The sequence below is a fragment of the Cimex lectularius genome, unplaced genomic scaffold, assembly GCF_000648675.2.
Source record: "Cimex lectularius strain Harlan isolate CLEC.00 unplaced genomic scaffold, Clec_2.1 scaffold167, whole genome shotgun sequence".
NCBI classification, from domain to species: domain Eukaryota; kingdom Metazoa; phylum Arthropoda; class Insecta; order Hemiptera; family Cimicidae; genus Cimex; species Cimex lectularius.
The window spans coordinates 157514-179213 of record NW_019392811.1 but is presented as its reverse complement, the minus strand read 5'-3'; the positions used below and the strand labels follow the sequence as shown (position 1 = coordinate 179213).

The following is a 21700-nucleotide window of genomic DNA, read 5'->3' as shown; positions in this document are numbered from 1 at the left end:
CCATTGTCTAATGCAGGGGTCGGCAACCTTTTTCGGACGGCGGGCCATTTTCAAAATAAAATTTTTTAAGCAGGCCGTACATTCAAATGTAACTTAAATGTGCTTTTATATCATATACGAGTATAAATATTATTAAAAATAAATATAGAAAAAATTTATTTTTTATTGACATGCTATAATAACAATAATGTCAGAGAACAAAAATTTTACAATTCTTAAAAGGGAAAAAAAAGAAAATACAATTCCAATTACATATGTATAAATATGTAAATATAAAATATTAAGGAAAATAGTTTATCTTTCATTTTATTCATTCATTAAAATTCAATGCGCTTTTTGTTCTTGAATATTGTTTGATAATTCATTTAAGTCCGGTTGTGTTTGGGATACTGAGATCCTCAACAAGTTTTGTAAATTTTCATCCGTCAACCACGTTCTATATTTTGGTTTTATAAAATTCATTCTTGAAAATGTTTGTTCGCATGAATAGGTGCTTGAAAAAATACAAATCATTGATTTTGCAAAATTTCTTAAATTGGGAAATTTGTTTTCAGGTATAGATTTGAATAAAATGCAATTAAATTATTTTCATCAAAATTATTTTTATATACATTGTTAGATTGCAAATAAACTAACTCTAGTTGTAAATTGTCTGGTGCTTTTACAATATCAAATTTTAAAGGATTTTCAAATACTAATATGTCCATTTCTTTTGCATAAAAATCTTGAAACCGACGACGAAAATTTTCATCCAGTACTTTTAGTGACTCAATAAAAATATTCGAAGGACACCGTTTGTTGTTTTTGGTTAAAAACGATTGCAAAGTAGGAAAATGACAATTATTCTTTTCAAGTTGAGAAATAAACAATTTTACTTTAAGCTGAAAACTTTTGATTTATGTAAATAGCTTGTTGATTAACTTTCCTTTGCCTTGTAGTGTTATATTTAATTTATTGAGGTAAGTTGTAATATCCACAAAAAAAGCTAACTCGCTTATCCATTTAAAATTTGATAATTCTGGTATATTATTTCCTTTTTCTATCAAAAACATTTCAATCTCGTCTATCAACTCGAAAAATCTTTTTAAAACTTTCCCACGGCTGAGCCATCTTACTTCAGAAAAATAAATGATACCTTCATATTCTACATCAATTTCATTTAAGAAATTCTGGAATGTTCGATGGTTCATACCGTTTTTGCGAATATAATTGATGGACTTTACTGCAATATTCATAACATTTTTCAAATTTACAACTTTTGCGCAAAGTGCATGTTGATGAATAATACAATGAAGTTGTAGAGGAGGCTGTGTAATATTTAATTCTTTCAATTTTTTATTAATCATGCCTACCAAACCAGTATTGTGTGACCAGTCATGTTCTTTGCACCGTCAGTTGTCACATTTTTTATTTTTTCCTACTTGAGATCGTACATATTGAAAACATCTAATAGTTGCAAAAATATATATTCACCTCTTGTATTCCCATGGAAGCTTTTTAATGCAGCAAGTTCTTCTGTTACACAAAATTGTTTATCAATTCCACGGATAAAAATCAACAATTGAGCGGTGCTAGTTATATCGTTGCTTTCATCAAGTGCTAGTGAAAAATACTCAAAATGTGAAGCATTTTCTTTTAATTTATTAAATATATTAGTTGATATATTTTCAATACGTCGAACTACTGTATGTGTAGACAAACTAATATGTTCAAATTTTTTAATTTTTTCCGGACAAATTTCGTTAACAGCAGCCAAAATACATTTTTTAATGAAATCTCCATCTGTAAATGGTTTGTTATGTTCAGCAATTAATTTCAAAATATGTAAGGACATTTTGACCAATGCTGAACAACCGGCCACATTTCGGCACGCTCACGCTCTAAGTTTGTTGATTTTTCCTAAAATTATATTGGGCTTTGGCGGGCCGCGCAAAAAGTTGCAAAGGGCTGCAGGTTGCCGACCCCTGGTCTAATGCATCCACATTTTGGCAGTTGTAGGGTAGTCAGGGCAGGTGTTATTGAATTTTTCTTGGCCAATTTATCAACCCCTATGTTGCAACTCTGCACTAGTTCATTTAGTGAATGTTGGTTTCCACTAGTGGCACAAATTTTACTACACGAATGTTTTAAAGCTTAAATGATTTAATTAGTAAATAATATCAAAATGTAATATCAAGGTATTTCTTACAATTAAGTTACCTACATGGCCAGTACCATCTGGAGGAGTCACACAAGGCTTAGAGATAGTTTTTATGTTCAAAACTCATTTTATGATGGGAAAAGATTCAGGCAATGAAATATTTTTTCAAACTGTAATGTTCCTATGTTTCGAGATTGAATTTTATTCCTTAATCCTGTTGCCGAGTCATTTTTTCCCTTTAGCGCCAGACCTTCTAAGAGGGAAACAAACTTTCTAAAAGCATTTGATATTTTGAATAATAGAATCAGTTTCATCACAAATATTTTTAGACAGACCAAATAATGACCAGTAACCACCAAATAATTTAAAAAAGTAAAATAATTCCAGTAAGTCTTCACATTTAACTACCCAGAGGGTGTTTGTTATAGACGAAGGATCAGACTTTATTTTTTATGAAAATTCTGAGGAGAATGTTGAGCTTCAAACTCAGAACCCTACCCTAATATGAGAATAGAATTATAATTAAATAAAATCAAATTAATATAGTTCTGAACAAGTATATTAAACAGGGCTCTTAAAAAAATTTGGACGTTGCAGTAACTCCTAACATTAATACAGGGATTTACCATCAATATTTGTAAAAATACAGGTCAATTAAGATTATTTTATACATATTAAGATTTTATTAACTTAAAATTGCAATTTTACAAAAAACCATCTATAAAAATATATATTTCAATTCCAAAATAGAGTATTGAGAGCCATCAAAATGCAACAAACTGCCACATAAGGACTTTTTCTTTCGCCGATTCTTGCACATTTCCAAAACGTTCCTAACAATCTGAAAAAAAAAATATTGAAAAACAAATTATTGAATTTAAATTAATGCTAAATAACACTTTACCCTGTTTTGTTCTTGTCGAGTAAACTTGGAAAAAGAGACCTAAGGTACGCGCAAGTGCAGATCAATAGCAATATGACTGTTAGTAAACTTTTGAAATTGAAAAATGCAGACTGAAACAAAATAATTATTTGAATAGATGCTATTCATAGCTGTCAGTACTGACAGTAAAAAAAGTTGTTCCTTTCGGTATTAAAAAATGTATAAAACACACTTAAGTTACAAGAATTATTCCAATAATCTTACCATCTTTTGAACTTTTTCCGTACGTAAAACATATAGTAAATTATTAAAGTAATTAAATTATAGAAAATTGTAAAAGTACAAACGTGGAAGAATCCTTCATCACTGGTAAAACTTAAGGAATTAAGAGATTATTGGATTGAACGAGGACAACTGAGAGGTTCCACAGTTCCAAGTGGATGATAATTGATGTCAATTACCAGGTCAGATTCGATGTGGCCTATCGATGTGACATAATAAATAGGGACCGGTTAAAAATAAAATTCCAAAGTATATTCTTCAATTACAAAATTGAACATAAAAGTTATTTAAAACATAAAAAAATCAGTTTTTTATAAATTTCAACAACATGACTGAAAAAAAAGTTGCATTTGAAATACGAACTATGGACTCACTAATCTGGAAGGATCAGAGTTCAGCAAAGACAATCTACCCATCATTAGACAGCATAAAAAGACTGGTAAACTTATGTAACATAGGGACAATGAAAAAAACAAACAAAAAAACCCACCAATTGCATTAGAAACACTGCTAAATTTACCTCCGTTGAAAATATTTATACAAGGAAAAGCTCATTTAGGTTCCAGAAACAATTAAACTGGATGGGAACTGAATGCTTCCATCACACTCCAATAATTAATAAAATTAGACTCCCATTCTTAAAAATGGAGACTGACTACATGAACCTAGAAACATTCTTTACAACATCCTTTAGAGTCTCAACAGACTACAAAGAAGAAGAAGAATTCAACAGAACATCAGTTGCAATGATATGATACACAGATGGCCCTAAAACAAATTAAGGGACCAGATCAGGCATTTTCTGTACAAGCTCAAAACATGACAAATCAAATTCATTGGGGAAGTACACATCGGTCTTTCAAGCTGAAATACATTTCGTCAATGCTTGTGCTTTGGAAAATCTTAAAAGGGGTTAAACTGATAAAAATATCCTCATAAGATTAGATAGTCAAGCAGGTATTAAAGTACAGTATGTAAAAAAATCACATCAAAATTAATTAATGGATCCAAAATCTCAAAACCTGGGGAAACATAACAACCTGGTGATATTTTAGGTACCAGGACACAAGCCTGGTGTAATGAAATTTCGGGTAATAAAAATTTCGGGGAATGAAAAAGCAGACACTGGCCAGAGGAGGATCTGCAATATCATGTATAAACCCTGAACCTATTCTTGGGATAATAAAAACAAACAGATTTTTCTATCACAGAATTGATTAAAAAAAAAAAAAAGGCAAAAGGAATAGATAAACTGTAGACATTGAACAAAGAGATACCCCTCCAATTTTCTCTACAGAGCTAAAAACAATTAGAAACCCCCTTAATTGCTATGTACTAAAAGACTACTCCGGGCAAAATCCCGTAGTGGTTAATCAACAAGTGCTTGCTGATCTTCACAAACTTTTCCCTAAGGACCACCTAACTGTTTACACCGATGGATCCCTCAAGTCTGGGAAGGTTGGATGTTCCTGGTTCTGCCCTAGCATCAATAAAGGAGAATCAATTCCTCTGCCGCCAGAGATATCAATTTATTCGGCTGAATTATTAGCAATTAAGGCAGCATTCACTTTAATATTATCCCCGACACTGCTTGTTCTTGCAGTCAGACATCACCTCGGACTGTGATGGAGGCTGCCAGGCTTCCGTTATTGCAACACATGATGACCAGGGGCTTACGTTGGCCGCCCCCAAAAAATCATGCTTTTTAGAGACCGGAAGTGCAACCGCATTTTATGAAGTTGGTGTTGGGAATAATGGCGTTCTTGTATAAGTACATTATTGTAAATAATATTGAAGTGTTAAAAAAATATTAAGTAATTTTTAATTATTATGAGGAGTTAATGTAATATTAAGAAAAGAGATTATAATTCCTTTACTTTTGTACTTATTGTAAATATGCTTTGTAATTTTCAATTATGTTATTTTTATTATGTTTAATTCATGTAATATCTAATGTAGTGGAGCATGATGTACAACAAAAATAAAAGAAAAAAATAGTATACTTGTATAGGAAAAGAGTTATTTTATTTTATACAGTACTACTAAATGTATTGTTTTGAAACCATAGTGTGTGTGTTAAGAGGGAAATGTATTTATTTTTTACTAACTATTAACAGAGTTATTTTTAATTTGATTTGTTTCGGTATAGATAAATTTTAGTCTGTGTTTGATGTTTTATAATTGTCTAAAGGTATTGAAATATTTTTAGTGTACTATGTTGTACTAACAATTAAGAGAGCAATTTCATAGTAATTAAGTTTGAATTTTATGTTCTTTTTTTTATTGTGTTGTGTGAGGGTTTTGAAATGTATTTCGATGCACCATAACTTCAAAAGTGATGCTTTTCTATGATATCAGTATCTTTGCGATTCTTGTATTCTATGGCCCTAAACATTTTCAAGGCTCCAGCCTCGTGCAGTCGGCACCTTGTGAAAAGAGGTTCCACTAGCTGTTTATATTTTCTATTTCGATTTCTTTGCTGAAATTTTTTTATCTATTTGTTCTTATTTTACGGATCGTCAACTGTCCTTTTCAGTAGGAAAAGGAAAAAGGGCGCATAAAAAATACATGACTGAATTTTGAGATGGTAGAAACTCATCGCGATGCTGAGGCTACTGAAATTAAGCGCAATTTCTGTTCACAATGCATTTCCAACTGTACAGCATTCCAGATTGAACTGCACCCTTTGCAATAGGAGATATGGATTCATACTAGGTGAGAAGTAAATTTAATAAAAGGAAAATTTATACAAATATTTTATACACCAAGGTCTATTTTTCAATTGAGTCTTCAATGTATTTAGATCATTTAAAACTTCTCAAAAGGTGATGCTTTGGGTTTGTTAAACTTTTTGAATCATTTTTGAGCAGTGTATCCATTTAGGCACAGTTCGCATGAAGGCGATCAGTATGAGAGAATGGTATCAACGGGATGGAGTTAACGTAGGGACAGACCTCATCATTCAGACTGGGAGACCGGAAGGCAATTGGAATGAAATACTGATTTTTAGTTGATTGGGATTTACTTATACTGATACCATCCTTGTACAAAAATATATAAATATATTACAAGTAGTTACGCATAAAAAGAGCTCATCATGCTAACAATAGTCATACTAATTTTCACAATGTTTACACATAATATTTACAGTAATATTCAATGGATAAAAGATAAGGACAATTTCAATTAATTGTTCTTTTTGTGTAAGGTCTTGGTTGAGATGAAAAAGTTAGTGTCACGAGCGGGATTCAAACCCACGACGTTCAGCTCAATATGTCTCAATACGGAGTTGGTGTCTGAGTGGGTCGAAGTGACGATAGCTCAAGTGGTTAGAGCAGCAGTGTATTTAGCCGAAGGTCGTGGGTTCAAATCCTGCTCGTGACACCAACTTTTTCATCTCAACCAAGACCTTACATAAAACGAATAATTAAATGAAAGAAGTATTTTGGTCAATTAGACCACTAAACATAAATGAATTAATATTTAATAAGTAAAAGAAGAAACACTTCATTAACAGCTCCCCCTGGCCACTTCATAAGTTGCTGAGAATTGAGTTCTGATTACACGACATTTGAACAATAGCAAAAAAGAGGGAAAATTCGAAAGATTGTAGGTTGAGAAGGAGAGTTGGTGTCCAAGTGGATCGAAGTCACGATAGCTTAAGTAGTTAGAGTAGAGTAGCGGTGTATTAGCCGAAGGTCATGGGTTCGAATCCTGCTCATGACACTAACTTTTTCATCTCAACCATAAAAAGAATAATTAATAGAAAGACGTAATTTGGCCAATTAGACCACTAAACATAAATGGATTAATATTTGATAAGGTAAATTTTTGTTAAAACGTAAATTCAATGAATATATATGTCTAGATTGTCAAGATTTGTTTAGCAAATTGTGTAGAGCACATTATTCTGTCTAGCGGTGTTTTTGTCATAGTTAATATTGTGGCGTAGAATATAAAAGGTCCTATGCTGATGAGGAGTAGAAGAGAAGTTAATATTGCTTAAAAATTTGTGGGCAGTCAATGCATCAGTTAATAATTTTAAAAAGGCTAAGATATAATATAAGTGTAATCGTATAAATATAAAATAATCATATATAAGTATAATTGGTTAGTTTTAGTCCCAGCTTAAAGGCAGCCATTCTTCAAGATTTATTTTGCACTCTATGAAGTTTCAGATTTGCATGAGCATCCAGCAGTGTATGGATTCCAGACAGGAGAACAATATTCTAGTAAAGATCTCACCAATAATGTCATAATGTTCGGTCACTTGATTCTCTTTCGCCTGACTGGACATTGCCTAGCATGGTGTCATTCACAGAGTTCATTCTATATCGAGCAGATCGCCCTGTCTGACTCTTTTCATTTACATTTCGTACCCTCTGTTACTTTAAAAAGATGGATAGAAATGGCATTTTTGATAATGACAAATTAATTTCAAACATATCCCACACTTTGGACAAGTGACCTTAATTACATGGACAATGATAAAAAAGAAAACATTTGCCAATGTATATACTATTATATTTCTATTTGTTTTTCACCTAATTAAATAACAAAGAGCTACAGCTTCTAACTTATCCATGATAAAAATATGGCAGAATCAAACATCTGGGTTTTTAAACCACTTGGAAGAGTGTGGAGAAAAGATTGAGGAGAGGCGACTGAATTTAATCGCCTGGATAGTCTTTGTATCTTATACCGATGTCACATATGCGACTCATCACCAAACACACATTTTATAAGCTGCCTCTGCCACCCTGGTACTGAGCTAAAATTCATACAATAATCACGCACAAATTAAAGGTTTTGAAGCCATGAGAAAGAAAATATTTTATTATTTACAGTGATAAATAACAAATGAATATATATAATACAATTTATAATATATGATGCCATATATAATGGCATATATAATATATATGGCTACATGGTATATTATCTATTTGCTTGTTGATTGTGTATTGCATGATCCTCATATACATCAACCCTTAAAATTCCAAAACGTCATAGTATAAAATACTTTTTTAATCTTAAGATCTTCATTATTCCAGGGTCCAAATCTCGATATCGTCGACAACAAAGGTACCTGTCATCGAGCTCAATAAGTTTCCAAAAGAACCTCTTACGCAAAAGGACTAGTGGCAGGGGAAACACATACTCTAAAATTTTAGGAGGTGATGAATTGACATGTCATAGTAGAGTTTAAAACAATTATTTATTTGGCGATTTTAATTTATTGTTTATTTTCAGTTTCTTCCAAAGGTCTGGGGGAGAGAGAAGCTAAAGTGACTACTTTTTGCTTAGAAGGTGCAACCAGTACAAGTGTCAATGATGTTAGGGCTGAACTTACCGAAAGGTTGGAAACAAACTCTTCATCTAATTCCGAAGCAAAGGAAATGCTGGAAGAACTCAAAGAAATGGAAGAAGAAGGTCAAAGAGGCCAAGAATTTCTGATCGAAGCGATGCCCATTAATGCTGAACTGGTTCAGACGTCCCTCATTGAAAACAATGTTAATACTAGTGTTAAAAATTCAAAGTCAGTGTATAAACTTTTTATTATTATTATTGTTGTTATGAAAATTTGATTACTTTTGATTTTATTTTGCAACATAGGAAACTGAAACTTATCCGTGATAAACTTAACAAAATCAAATATATGGAGTTAAACAAAGCTGGAAAAGAAACAAGTTTTAACTATTCTTTATTATCATACATAAATATGTGTGTAAGTATTAAATAGAAAAAAATTGTTTTACTGAGTTAAAAAAAAAAAATATATATTTTTTTTATAGATCAATTGTGGATTTATGAATAGATGTTGGTCAACGTTATCATACTATTTAGAGAAAAGTATTGTTCCCATAAATGATGTTCAAGTGATGAACATGTTAATGGAAGGCTATGCAAGAGGGGTTAGTTTTTCAACAATAGCTTCAAAGTTTTTGATCCTTGAAGTCATTTCAATCTTCAATTGTAGGGAAATCTTGATAAACTTATGGAGGTTTGGTCGATATTGGATTCAAAGAACATGAGACCATCGGAAATGTCCTTTGCCCATAGGTTTGAAGCCATTGCAAGATCAGCAAAACGGGATAAACATGAACTGTTGCTATCCTGCTTTAAAGACATGACCTCAATGGTACTACTGCTGTGTTTAATTTCATGCATTATCAATTAACTGATTTCATTTTTAGGGAATAACATTGGATAATATATTTAATAAATGTGTTTGGAAAAAGAATTCAAGAGAAGTTATATTACAAGCAATCAGGGTGATTCGTCCTAATTATTCACCTAATATCGAATTGCCTGATGTTTTTTATTCAAATACTCTCGTTAATGCTTTAAATGAATGTGATGTAAGCTAGAACAAAAAGTTTTGCCAATAAATCCCTTATGATTAAAAAAAAAATTAATATTTTGTTTTGTTTTAGACTTCTTTAATGAATTCTCCTGCTGAAGGGTTATTTACATTAAATGATGTAAATAATTTGTTTGATACACAAGTGAAAATGGAAACAAACACATTTGTTGAAATCAAGTCTATTGAAAAGGAGGCCGAACCATCAGAAACATTGACTTATTATGTGAGAGGATTTTTTGAATAAATACTTTTGAGTAAATAAATTAATTATTATTATTTTTTTTTGGCCAGAGGAAAAAATTGAATGAAATGACTGCACTGTGGGACAAGATTATAACTTCATCTTTAAAACGAGATTTAGCAACATTAAATACACAACACAAATTTATGCACAAGTCATTCAGACAATTAAACATTTACCCTTATTTAGTCTATTTGGACCAAAATCAATATAAAGAAATAATTTTGGAAGTAAGTATTATATTATGGATTTTTCAACCAATGCATTTACGTTTTATTTTTTAATTTAGGAAATTAGAAAATTAGCAGAAGGTTCTGAAACTTATAGTCCTTCATCTGTCCATCTTTATAGGGAATTGGGAAATAAAGTTCGTATAAGGTAACTAGAAGAATAACATTTTAAAATTGTTAAAAACTTTTTGTTAATGATAAAATCTATTTAAGGTGTGAAGTAAAACAGAAAAAGGCCGATGGAGTTTTGGAACAAACGAAACATTTGTACAACAAGTATTTCGATTGGTATATGAACCCTAGTAAATATAAATACGTAAATTCACGTATGTGCTGGCAGATGTTGAAATACAAGCATCAGGAAGGGCCGACTATTGTAAGATAGTAAAATATAAATGAAATTTTAATGTTACAAAACTGTTATTTTACATTCAGGATAAAGATGTTGACGCCTGGCCGGCAAGTGTTTTAATAGGAGTTGGCCAATTTCTATACAGTATTATATTGAAAGACATTAAAATTGATGTCAATGTCATGAAAATGAATTCAAATCAAGAGTATGTAAAATTACTTTGTATTAAAATAATCAGTTTATTTTCAAAATTATATTTTTTAATTTTAAAACAGGCATTTGTTACCTGCTTTTTACACTGTATTCCGATATCATGGTTTTGCAATAAAAGAAGAAGTGAAACCACACCCGATTCTTTCGAAAATTTTTAGGGCCGCTCGTCTTCCTTATTTAAAGTTCAGTGTGACAGATGTACCAATGATGGCACCACCGATTCCTTGGTCGACTCGTAGCAGCGGAGGATACATCATTCCTAAGACTTCATTGATAAGGTAATAAACTGCAGTACAAGGTTTATCTTTCCCCTGTTTATACTGTAACTATTTTTATTTTAGACTTCCTCACGAAGCGATACAACAATTGGATAGATTGAAGAATTCTCCACTGCCACAAATATATCCCTGCTTGGATGCACTTAATCAGTTGAGCATGGTGCCATGGAAAGTCAACACACCGGTAAATGACTTTTATTATTAAAAATTAACAATATCAGGAAAAAAGCATGCCAACAAATCAGTTTCTTCAAAACTATAGAGCTGTTTTGTTAACTCAATGTTACTCAATTGTCACATAACTCAATATAAATCATTGGGAATAGACTAAACCCACTCATTAAATCAGCAATGCATAGTTATAAATCTTTGTACAAAGCAATGGGTCAGCGTGTGCAGGTGATTCGAAGAGACACTGATTTTAAAAACACAAGGGCGATTTGCCGACTTTCCTACATCGTTTTCCAGAAAGAACATAAAGTTAAACATGAATGAGTGCCGGAAAATTTTTAATCTCTTGTTAACTTCACTTTTTCCTTCCATACTGGTTTAAGCTGGCCTCCATCTTAGAATAAGTTGTATTTGTTAAACTAAGAAAAAAAAAGTTTAATTGACCATATAAAAAAAAAGGCTTTAAATCAGAAAGGGCGATCACTCAGATGGGAACCATGAGACGTTCCTCACCATTCGGGGAAACATTACTCTGCAATAATTATGGAGTTGGTCAAAGGTATACAGCACAGGCAGGAGCGATGTGAAGTTCCTCGTAATCCTGTAATAATTACACAGTTGGTCAAATAAATAAGAACGCTGAAGGGTGTTGCAGATTCAGACGGGAGCCACCGGTTGTTTCCCAAGAACCTAGAAAACATGGTTGCAATGGTGGGACAACTGATCAAATAAATAACTAACGAGTAATTTAGTACTGAAGGGTTGTCACAAGCTGAAAAACATGTAGTGACATGGGACAGGTAAATTGGGGTTGTGTCAACCAGATCCACCCTTGGCGTAGGAACTCACCCGACTTTTGAGTTTTCTTTCCACCCCCTACTCCGGTAGAGAAACTGGTATAAAAAGGGATGATTTATAAATTGAAAGTGAGACCAGAACATGCTGTGGATGCTAATCGTGACGAGCGTTATTTGTTAACCCCCCCCCCCCAAGGGTCTCTTTGTTAATACATTCTTCCCAGATTTAAATTGTTTCTGATGTTTTAGACTGATTAAGATTTTGTGTTGTTTGGGTACATTTAAAAAAACGGAAGTGGGTTAAAATAAATGTTGAAGAATATACTCTTTGGTTCATTAAATTCTAAAACCTCACCTTCTCCTACACAAGAATAAGTAGCAATGCGCTTATGCCGACTAATCTCTTATTGCTTAGAGGCCAAATACCGTCGTGCCAACACTAACTGTTACCAAAACAATATTGGCAAGTGCATTTTGGCAAAATTGACAATTTTCGCTGCGAAGCATACGGTAAATGTAAATCCATCGTGTATTCTTATGAAATTGTGAAGGATATAACAGATTAAATTATGCCATTAAATTCAAGTGAATTTTCAAGAGATCTGTGGGAGTTAATAAAATTATTTGTGAAAATTAGGCACAACTATATTTTAATACACATACATTACACACCATTCATTATATGCAATATTTTCAATAAATATCTTCAATCAAAGATGATTTTGATAGATGTGCATATATTTCATTTTTGTACTCAAAAGTTTTAAATATCTTTTGCTGAAATTGGGACATATAATTTTTTTATAATTCTCAAAGTTAACTTTAACAACTTTAACTTATTTACATCTAGTACTTATCTAACTTTAACAAAATTAAAAAAAATCTTCTTTATTATATTTCATAGATGGAGACAATAAAAAACACAAATTTATAAAAATATTTTTTATTATTTTACATTGCTGAAAAACTCAATTAAATTTTCTTGTCTATGGAATATAATAAAGATGTAATATGATAAAAAATAAATTTAAAAACAACCTACTGAAGAAAAAATAATGATAAAAATATTATTTTTTATGATAATATGTTAATACAGTCTTTACAAACATTCTTGTTGCTATAAAACTTTATGCTAAAGTTTATCAGCTGTTATTGAAACAAATTTGTTCATAATAAACATTTTTTATGAAATCCTAATATGTTGCTTGTCATTTTGATAGATAAGAACATTCAATGTTTTCAAAGAAACACTTGGAAATATTTCTGTTATTCTGTTAATGATTCGTATTCCTGATTTTTAGTGGTCATGTTAGTCACAATCAGTTTAAAATTGGTACAATAGTTGATTTAGATAGATTTTTGGCTTATAATACAATAAAGATTTTTTTTAAATTAAAAAATAAATAAAAAAAACACGTTTTTAAAAATAAAATAATTGTACTGTGAAATTATTGGATACATTTACCCTTATGTCTCTTCACAGAATTGATGAATCCTTAAAAAAGGTTCGCCTTTTCGTTGAATAATTGATTTTTTAATGTGTGCAGAATATGAACTTGTGGCTCTATCAGTTGTTTGTTTTTGTTTGGAAGTATGTACGGACACTTGTTTTTGTTTCCTTTAGGTGCTTTCATGTGTATCAACTTCTCTGTGTTGTTTCGTAAAAGGTTGGTGTATTTTAATATTAGCTGGATAACTAAGGCAATAATAAAACCACAAAAGAATATTATGGTCGTGATGATGCTTCTTCGCATGAGACGGTCCAATGTCGAATCTTCTTGAAGTTTCGGCTCAAACTGAATACAGGATAAGTAAGCTCCGATGGCCGCGCAGATGCCGTGTATGCCTACAATTTTACAATAATCTTCGAAAATTGTGCAAAATATCAGTTTGGAATATATGAAGTGTAGCAATGGCCCTACTGGGGCTATCATCAACGTCTGATACGGCTTCATCATGTCTAATCCGGCACTTATTATTACCAAACTTGAAAGAGCTCCTTGAAAAGTGCATACAACTTGCCAGTAATTGAAGAAGTTTGAGTTCTGTCTGAACACAGAGTTTAAAATTGAAGTTGTCATCACTCCAATTGTTACCGCCAAAATATTGTTTACAAAAATAGTTGTTACATTTTTCTTTGCTATTAATGTAGGTTCAATTACCATTGATGTTATTATAAAAGCATATCCTATTATAGTTGTTGAATGCGAATTAAAGGAAATTGAACATAAATCTATATCAGATATCCTGATTACTCTTTTACCATATAATAGTATACAGCCCAAACAAAATGCACCTGGAAAGACATGCATTACAACTGTGTGTCCATAAGAGTAAAATATTAAGTTATCTCCTCCAGCATTGAAAAACCGTATCTTCCTCCAAAGGAAGTACATAATTGTTGGTTGAATGCAACCGGAAACCAGCATTGACATTAAAACTCCCCCTGCCATATGTGCCTTGCCACATATTGTTGTAGATATAATTGCATCTGATACAACTATGATTTTCCAGTTGAAAATAAGGTCATCCACATTGATCGATCCTTGCATAACTTTTGATACCTCAACCACTAGATTATCGTTACCAACAGCGATGGGAAATCCAATGACAAAGAAGACCAGTGTAGATACGGCCATATTAATCAAATGCTGCATCACAAGAAGATTAACACTGGAAGAAGGCACGCATCCAATATGCACCAACACAAATCCTATCCTCAGGATGAAAACCAAAACTACTTCAATGAACATAGAAGGCCAACTTTCGTAAAGCATTTTAACTCAAACAATTTTAAAACTTAAAATAAATCAAAACAATAATATTTATGTATTAGCATGTGGAAAATTTCGTTCTACTCGCTTCCCATGTGTTTGCTGGTTGAATTAAAAGCTTTAAAAAAATAATTTTTGAACAATTACATACTTTATGTTTATTTATCAAACTGTTAGGCAGGATTTGTAGCAGCTAAAATGGTTACAACATTTATAAAGTTGTCAGAGAAAGAAGACAATTCTTTGCATAACTTTTTTTTTTGCATTAGCCTAAATAGCCATAACTAAGTACCATTTTTATAATTTATGTTTTATTTTGTTATTTATATTTTATACTTGTCGTTTAATATCTCTCACAGGTTTTACAATTGATTGGTAAACTTGCAAATTATTTGAACTAAGGATAGTTTTATAACTGAGAGGTAGAGCTAGATGTTGAAATATGGAATTGAATAATCTTTCTCTTTCATTGATATGTTTGAGGCATAACAGAATAAGGTGTTTGCATGAAACTCTGAGACATAGTCACTCATATTTCAATTAATGATATTTTTGTTGAAATACTCATTGCTAATTGCATAGTTAGAGTGTAGCGTACATATAATTTTGCATATTTTTACTGGTTTGCCCTTAAACCAGCACTCACCATATAAGCTGAATGGATTTGTAGAACCTCCCTTTAATAGAATTCCTACACCTATTTGTTGTAAAACTGTATTTTTAATTTAACTGTTGAACTATAGTTGAGAGTAACAAACGATCTTTTACCCTGTGAAGCAGTTTCTTTTGCCAATTGATCCACTTTTTCATTACTTTGTTAAATCTGCATGAGCTCTTATCCAAGCTATAATGACTTTCTTATCTATTGTTTTAGGTAATTTATTTTTTTCAGGATTTCAAAAATTCGATGTAGTCAGAAGCATTTAAGTTCAGATTCTTTTACTTTATCAGGGAACTTAAACTATCGATGATTATTATGCATTTATTTCTCGTAGTAGAACTTAAGAAACTAAGAGAGTTTGATATGGTGTATAGCTCTGTTGAAAATACCTTGCAATCTTGAAGCAATTTACTCAAGCATTCATGATTGTTAACTGGATTATAAAATGCTCAACTGACTCCTCTTTCCGTCATCGAACTGTTGGTAAAAATATTATGCAAACCCGGCCATTCATCATTCAGCCCGAGCCATAAATGCTATTAACAGTTCCCATATTCAGATTTTGAAAGTCGGTGAAGAAGTATCAATTTCTTCAGTCAGGACATTGTATTCATTTTGTTACATGGGCAGGACATCTGAGTATCTTATAAATTTACACTGTTAACATTCCAAAAACTATCAACAATTACTATATTTGAGTTTTAAAGTTTGACATCTATAGCAGCCATATTGGCCAAATGTATTTATTTATTTGTTTTTTAAATGGTCTTATGTTTCTCATTCGCTTAGAGTGCATGATATGAACAGTATTTTTATTATGGGGGGTGGGGGAGAGGTCTCACAATTTTGAGATGACAGTGAAAATTGAACCAACGAAAGTGAGTTTTCGAGCTGGGAATTTGACAAGCTAACCACTCAGCTAGCCTGGTCCCCAACAAATCCATTAACATGAAAAATAAGTGAATCTTTACGTTTGTACTATAAATTTGAAAACTAAATTTGCAAGTGTTTTTGAATAAATAGTATTAATGAGCCATTAAATCCATTTAATACACTTCTTTAACATGTAAAGTGCCAGTGGTACTAAGTGTACCTCATTTCAATGAGTTATGGTCGTGTTCTGGCCGCAGTTTCATTTTTCCCATGCAATCAATACATGTTTTGGACCACTTTGTCCTGGAACAAAATCTCGAACATGTTAGCAAATGAGGTGAATTTTTTTGTATTTTTTTATTTTATGGCTAATTTATCTCGTCCAGATCCATTTGAGCACTTAATATCACTAGTAACGTACATATAGCCACTGTATTAGATTTTCTATTAAATTTCTATATCCTATACCTAGTGTCTACAACCTTTTTGCCAGGTGGACTGCCTCTTGACGCTTTAACCTTTTAAAAACCAGCCCCTCATGCCACAGCCGTCCCAGAGACTGCTAACTTTTTTTAAAAACAAATTTGAACTAAAAAAAATCAATGCTTGTGTACATTTATACCTTAAGGATATTAAAAAACCAAAAATCTCATTTTGGCCTGAAGGTGAGGTATGTAGGGTGTCCAAGTTAGGTGATGGATTTTAACAGTTAAACAGAAATTTTCAAAATTCTCTGCAGTTATATAAACCTGTGTATCACAGTTATATTTTATATTTTAGGTGCTTGATATTATCATAAATATATTCAATAATGGTGGGTCTTCGAAACTGGAAATTCCTGAACCACCTGCTGCACTACCGTTACCAAAACCAGTTTCATCTATTAATAGTACAGAACGGTTTCATGCGTTTAGGAAGAGGATGGTCGTGAGGCGTAAAAGAGCAGAAATGTATTCTCTTTGGTGTGATGCTTTGTACCGATTGTCTCTTGCTAACCATGTAAGTATAGTTTTGACTAAAAAAAACAAAAACTTATTATAATTTGTAACAAATAAAGTAACATTTTGAATTATACAGTTTAGAGACAAAGTTTTTTGGTTACCTCACAACATGGATTTCAGAGGAAGGGTTTACCCATGTCCACCACATTTAAACCACTTAGGTTCTGATTTGGCTCGTTCGATCCTTAAGTTTGCTAAAGGTGAACCGTTAGGTCCTGATGGTCTTGGCTGGTTGAAGGTATTACAAAGTGATATATTCAACCAAACTATTTCTACATTGCTGTTGTTTTAAGATACATCTTGTAAATTTAACTGGTTTGAAAAAGAGAGATTCAAATGCTGAACGATTGAAGTACGCCGACGAGATTTTACCCAAAATACTAGACAGTGCAAACAATCCTCTAGAGGTATTTCGTTAATAAAGTGACAAAGCTTATACTTAATTAATTGTTTCTTCTGAAGGGAGAGAAATGGTGGATGGACTCAGAAGAGCCTTGTCAAACCCTCGCATGCTGCATGGAAATTAGAAATGCCCTTGCCAATGAGACTGGCCCAGAAAACTATATTTCTCATTTTCCTGTGCATCAAGACGGCTCTTGTAACGGGCTTCAGCATTATGCCGCCCTCGGCAGGGATTCTGTCGGTGCATACAGTGTTAACTTATCACCTGCTGAAGTCCCTCAGGATGTGTACAGCTGTGTTGCTGCTATTGTAAGCATTTGTTTTGTATTTATAATTATTTAACGTACAGTAAAAGAAACAAAAAGGTTCTGATAATTTTCCAATTAACTTAATTTTCCAAATCTGCCAAGGCTTATCAAGTGATTGCTATTTATTTTTAATTTAGGTTGAAAGGGAAAGAATTAAAGATGCAAAAGAAGGTGTTCAAATTGCTCAAGTTTTAGAGGGGTATGTAAAGAGGAAAGTAATTAAACAGACAGTTATGACTACTGTCTATGGTGTGACGAGATTTGGTGCTCGTCTTCAAATTGCAAAACAGCTAAAAGGTAATTTACAAAAAATTGTATTTTTAGTGAATACCTATTGAACATTATTTCTTTATAGATATTGAAGAGTTTCCTAAAGAACATGTCTGGACTGCGTCAACTTACCTTGTTACAAAGACATTCATCAGTTTGAGAGAGATGTTCACTTCAGCAAGAGAGATACAGGTTGTTTTGATTTTTAAAATTTAATTCATAAGTTTTAATTTATTAACTTTCCATGTTTTCTTTGTTGAAGGATTGGCTTACTGAAACAGCAAAATATATATCACAATTTTGTGGTCAAAATGTTGAATACGTTACACCCCTTGGTTTACCTGTTGTTCAGCCTTATGCTAAGCATAAAGACAAGATACATCTGAAGAAGTCATCCTCATCAAACTTTCAGGAATATTTTCCGTTAGATATGTTTGAGTGAGTATTGTTTAATAGCTTAAGCTTTAAGATTACATTAACTATGGTCATCGAACACAACAGCATTTCTTTTATTATAACCATACTAAAATCTAAAACTCAAATATAGTACAGCAGATCATAATGCACACACAAACAAACAGAAATAAAATAGTGAAGCACATGAAAGGAACATTAACAATGAAAAAGTACAAAAATCCTAGCATACAACATGCAATTATGCATCTACTAAACAAAGGGCATAAAAAAGTAACATAATGAAATCTGAAAGCAGACATTCAGTGGCCATTACACACAAATGAAAAGAAATGCTTAAATAAGAAATAGTTGTTCAACAAATTTGGTGTAATGCTCTTATACCATAAGAGAACTTCTATGGCAAAACAAGCCTAACCAACTTGACTGACTTTGGGGATGGTGTAGGGTTTGTCTGGTGCAACTGTACCACAAAATGCGGTTCAGAAATCATAAATTCTAAAGTTTGCAATAAATTAGACACTTTAACGAACCACACTCAGTTATTATACATATTAATCACTTCATTTTTTCTAGGTAAATTGTGTAGAAAAATTGGAATTATGCTCTTTAACTAAAAACACTCATTACATACTCATATAGACTAATTACCTGTAACATATACACATAGGCTGCTCTCACATTGGAACCGACTACGTTCAATTTTTGAATGTCCCTATACACCCAGCTTTGCACAAACTTTTCTCACCCTGGAAATGTAATCAGTCCTCTCACACTGGAACCAAGTGGTATTTTTGCGTCCAATAGACAGAATTTTCATTCATTGAAACTTATGTAATCTTATGAGAAAGACATGACAACACATCACCTAGAACCATCATAACAACTTAGTCAAATTTGGTTAATTGATTGATTGAGTGATTAATTTAGTGAAGTGCAGTCACAGTACATTAAAAAAGAGGTATAAAATCAATCTAAAATTTTAGATTTATTTTGTAATTCAATTTTAGGAGACCAAATGTCATAAAGCAGAGAAATGCTTTTCCTCCAAATTTTATACATTCACTTGATTCTTGTCACATGATGTTGACTTCTTTGTTTTGTGAAAGAGCTGGCATTACTTTTGTTTCTGTTCATGACTGTTATTGGACCCATCCTAAAACACTACCTCAAATGAACAAGGTAATTTTATCAATTTTGCAAATGATCGAGTTTTGATATTAATACAATGTCATTTTAGATTTGCCGAGAGCAATTTGTTGCTCTTCATTCCCAACCTATTTTGAATAATCTATCTGAGTACATGTTACAAAAATTCAGATGCTTAGAGAAGTAAGTTGTAAACATTTTATATTATTATATTATTCATTATTATTACCATTTTTTTTCTTCAGGGATGAAATGTTTGAAGATCCATCATTAGTTAATTTAACACAAGAAAGACTGAATTCACTACTTAAACAGTTACCTAAGAAAGGTGATTTTGATCTAAATAATGTTTTAAACTCAGAATATTTTTTTAGTTAACAGGCTGAGTTATTGCAATATTAGCTGTGATAGATGTTTTTTTAGATAAAGACTACAGTATATTGGTTATAATTTTATCCAGTTTCAGTTTTTTTTGTATTTCTTTTCTACCAATTCTTTCTACTCACTTTCTGTTATTATTTACAAAACCAGGACCATAATAATACATAATTTGTAAATAGATCACTTATTTTTAAGTCTAGTCACCATTATTTTGTGTTGGTAATAAAGCCCAGTGAATTGTTAACACAATCCAATATTGTGCTCTATGTTCTTGTTCAAATTTTGTAAATAAATATTCTTTTGAACCTTAACTGTTTCATACTAATATTATCCGTCATTATTGATGTGTGGCAAGATGGAATTGATGTTAAAAGTAAGCAGTATAATGGAAATTCTTCCAGTATTATTAATCACCTTAAGATACAATACAAAAAGAATAATTAATTGGAATAATTAATATGGTCGATTATGAGCACTAAACAAACATGGATTAATCGATCAAGGTACAATTTTTGTCTGCTGTGTATTGCATACTTTTTGCCTTATGGTTAAGGCTTGTTTTCCGATAAAACTATAATATAACATGTTAATAACTTTCAAGGTAAGTTGTGTTAAATAAAATAATATAATTTGTTTAATAGAAAAAAAAAAAAAAAAATACAAATCCTTAAACTACCTTAACACACCCCAAGTGCCTTGTACATGATGGATTATTAATTCAGTTTTCCATTAAAAAAATAGGAAATAGCTCAAAATAAAAGAAACGTTACGAAACATTTTGACCCCTGATATTTTGAACTTGGAAAAATAAAAAGTAAACTGTGAAGGTGCTTTACACATTGCAGGCTGAGCTGAACTGAGCCAAAGAGGGTTTCTCTGATCAGGACAAGACCGAACTGAGTGTGCTATTTCACACAGCCAGTCGATGAAGAATGGGCCAAATGGTGATCAGGAAATCAGTTGGTCACTACCTTTCAAACTTAAATGATGGCTGTATTGTAACTAAATATTTTTATCCTTTTTGAAAGTTCCTGGTGGAAATTTTGAACATTTTGTGGTTGTGAGACGTGGCCACCTGAGTTTCCACCTTCAGAGGGTAACTAAACACACAGCACTCTACTCTACATAAGTGTAGTGCGCTATAAAGCTGCCAATGAGAAAGCATTAATCCACCTCTTATTTCGACGGTCTTTTTTTTTTCTTTTTTTTTTTCCATAGCTGCCTTAAAACATCCACCAATGCAGCCTCCCCACTGTGTGAACTGGAAGGGCCATGGCCCCAGAGGGTCAGCCGTTGGACAGTGCAGAAGAATGTGTTTTGTTGTAATAATCTCATTGCAACAAGGACAGACAGGGGGTGGTTCTGTAGCCATTAGATGACTTAGTAATCCTTCAGTGGCCAATTTGTAATCTTGGGAGAATCACCTCTCCCTACGGTAGTCCTGATTGAACTCGGCCAAGGTTTAACCGTTAGTTTTTATTTCTCTAAGCTTATTTTCCCCAATATCGTGCCA

At 32.1% G+C, this 21700-nt stretch overlaps 3 protein-coding genes and 1 long non-coding RNA gene across 4 annotated transcripts; 1 reads left to right on the top strand and 3 right to left on the bottom strand.

Moving 5' to 3' along the window:
• Window positions 1–2819: 2819 nt before the first annotated feature.
• On the bottom strand, window positions 2820–3463 carry LOC106672415 (protein kish-A). The gene is made up of 3 exons (XM_014403822.2): window positions 3288–3463; window positions 3045–3154; window positions 2820–2981 (listed from the first exon to the last, which is right to left on the bottom strand). The coding sequence occupies exons 1-3, from the start codon at window positions 3288–3290 to the stop codon at window positions 2876–2878; spliced, it is 219 nt and encodes a 72-aa protein (XP_014259308.1). The 5' UTR covers window positions 3291–3463; the 3' UTR covers window positions 2820–2875.
• A 2248-nt stretch (window positions 3464–5711) lies between these two features.
• On the top strand, window positions 5712–20498 carry LOC106672458 (DNA-directed RNA polymerase, mitochondrial). The gene is made up of 24 exons (XM_014403916.2): window positions 5712–6020; window positions 8360–8482; window positions 8559–8844; window positions 8922–9033; window positions 9101–9220; window positions 9286–9447; window positions 9503–9667; window positions 9743–9895; window positions 9964–10143; window positions 10203–10291; window positions 10357–10519; window positions 10579–10700; window positions 10771–10986; window positions 11050–11170; window positions 17043–17261; window positions 17340–17501; window positions 17557–17670; window positions 17726–17974; window positions 18111–18270; window positions 18329–18435; window positions 18506–18681; window positions 19668–19839; window positions 19898–19989; window positions 20052–20498. The coding sequence occupies exons 1-24, from the start codon at window positions 5909–5911 to the stop codon at window positions 20182–20184; spliced, it is 3708 nt and encodes a 1235-aa protein (XP_014259402.1). The 5' UTR covers window positions 5712–5908; the 3' UTR covers window positions 20185–20498.
• On the bottom strand, window positions 13378–14849 carry LOC106672459. The gene has a single exon (XM_014403917.2). The coding sequence runs from the start codon at window positions 14729–14731 to the stop codon at window positions 13451–13453; it is 1281 nt and encodes a 426-aa protein (XP_014259403.1). The 5' UTR covers window positions 14732–14849; the 3' UTR covers window positions 13378–13450.
• LOC106672461 lies at window positions 18692–21336 on the bottom strand. The gene is made up of 3 exons (XR_001341263.2): window positions 20864–21336; window positions 19309–19525; window positions 18692–18773 (listed from the first exon to the last, which is right to left on the bottom strand). It is a non-coding gene; the product is annotated as an uncharacterized LOC106672461 (long non-coding RNA).
• Window positions 21337–21700: the final 364 nt, after the last annotated feature.

Coding starts and splice junctions, on each gene's coding strand:
- LOC106672458 (XM_014403916.2), top strand. CDS start 5,909: ATGCTGAGGCTACTGAAATTAAGCGCAATTTCTGTTCACAATGCATTT. Junction 10,144..10,202: donor ATAAAGAAATAATTTTGGAA/GTAAGTATTATA, acceptor TTTTTAATTTAG/GAAATTAGAAAATTAGCAGA. Junction 10,987..11,049: donor CCTAAGACTTCATTGATAAG/GTAATAAACTGC, acceptor TTTTTATTTTAG/ACTTCCTCACGAAGCGATAC.
- LOC106672459 (XM_014403917.2), bottom strand. CDS start 14,731: ATGCTTTACGAAAGTTGGCCTTCTATGTTCATTGAAGTAGTTTTGGTT.
- LOC106672415 (XM_014403822.2), bottom strand. Junction 2,982..3,044: donor CTCGACAAGAACAAAACAGG/GTAAAGTGTTAT, acceptor TTTTTTTTTCAG/ATTGTTAGGAACGTTTTGGA.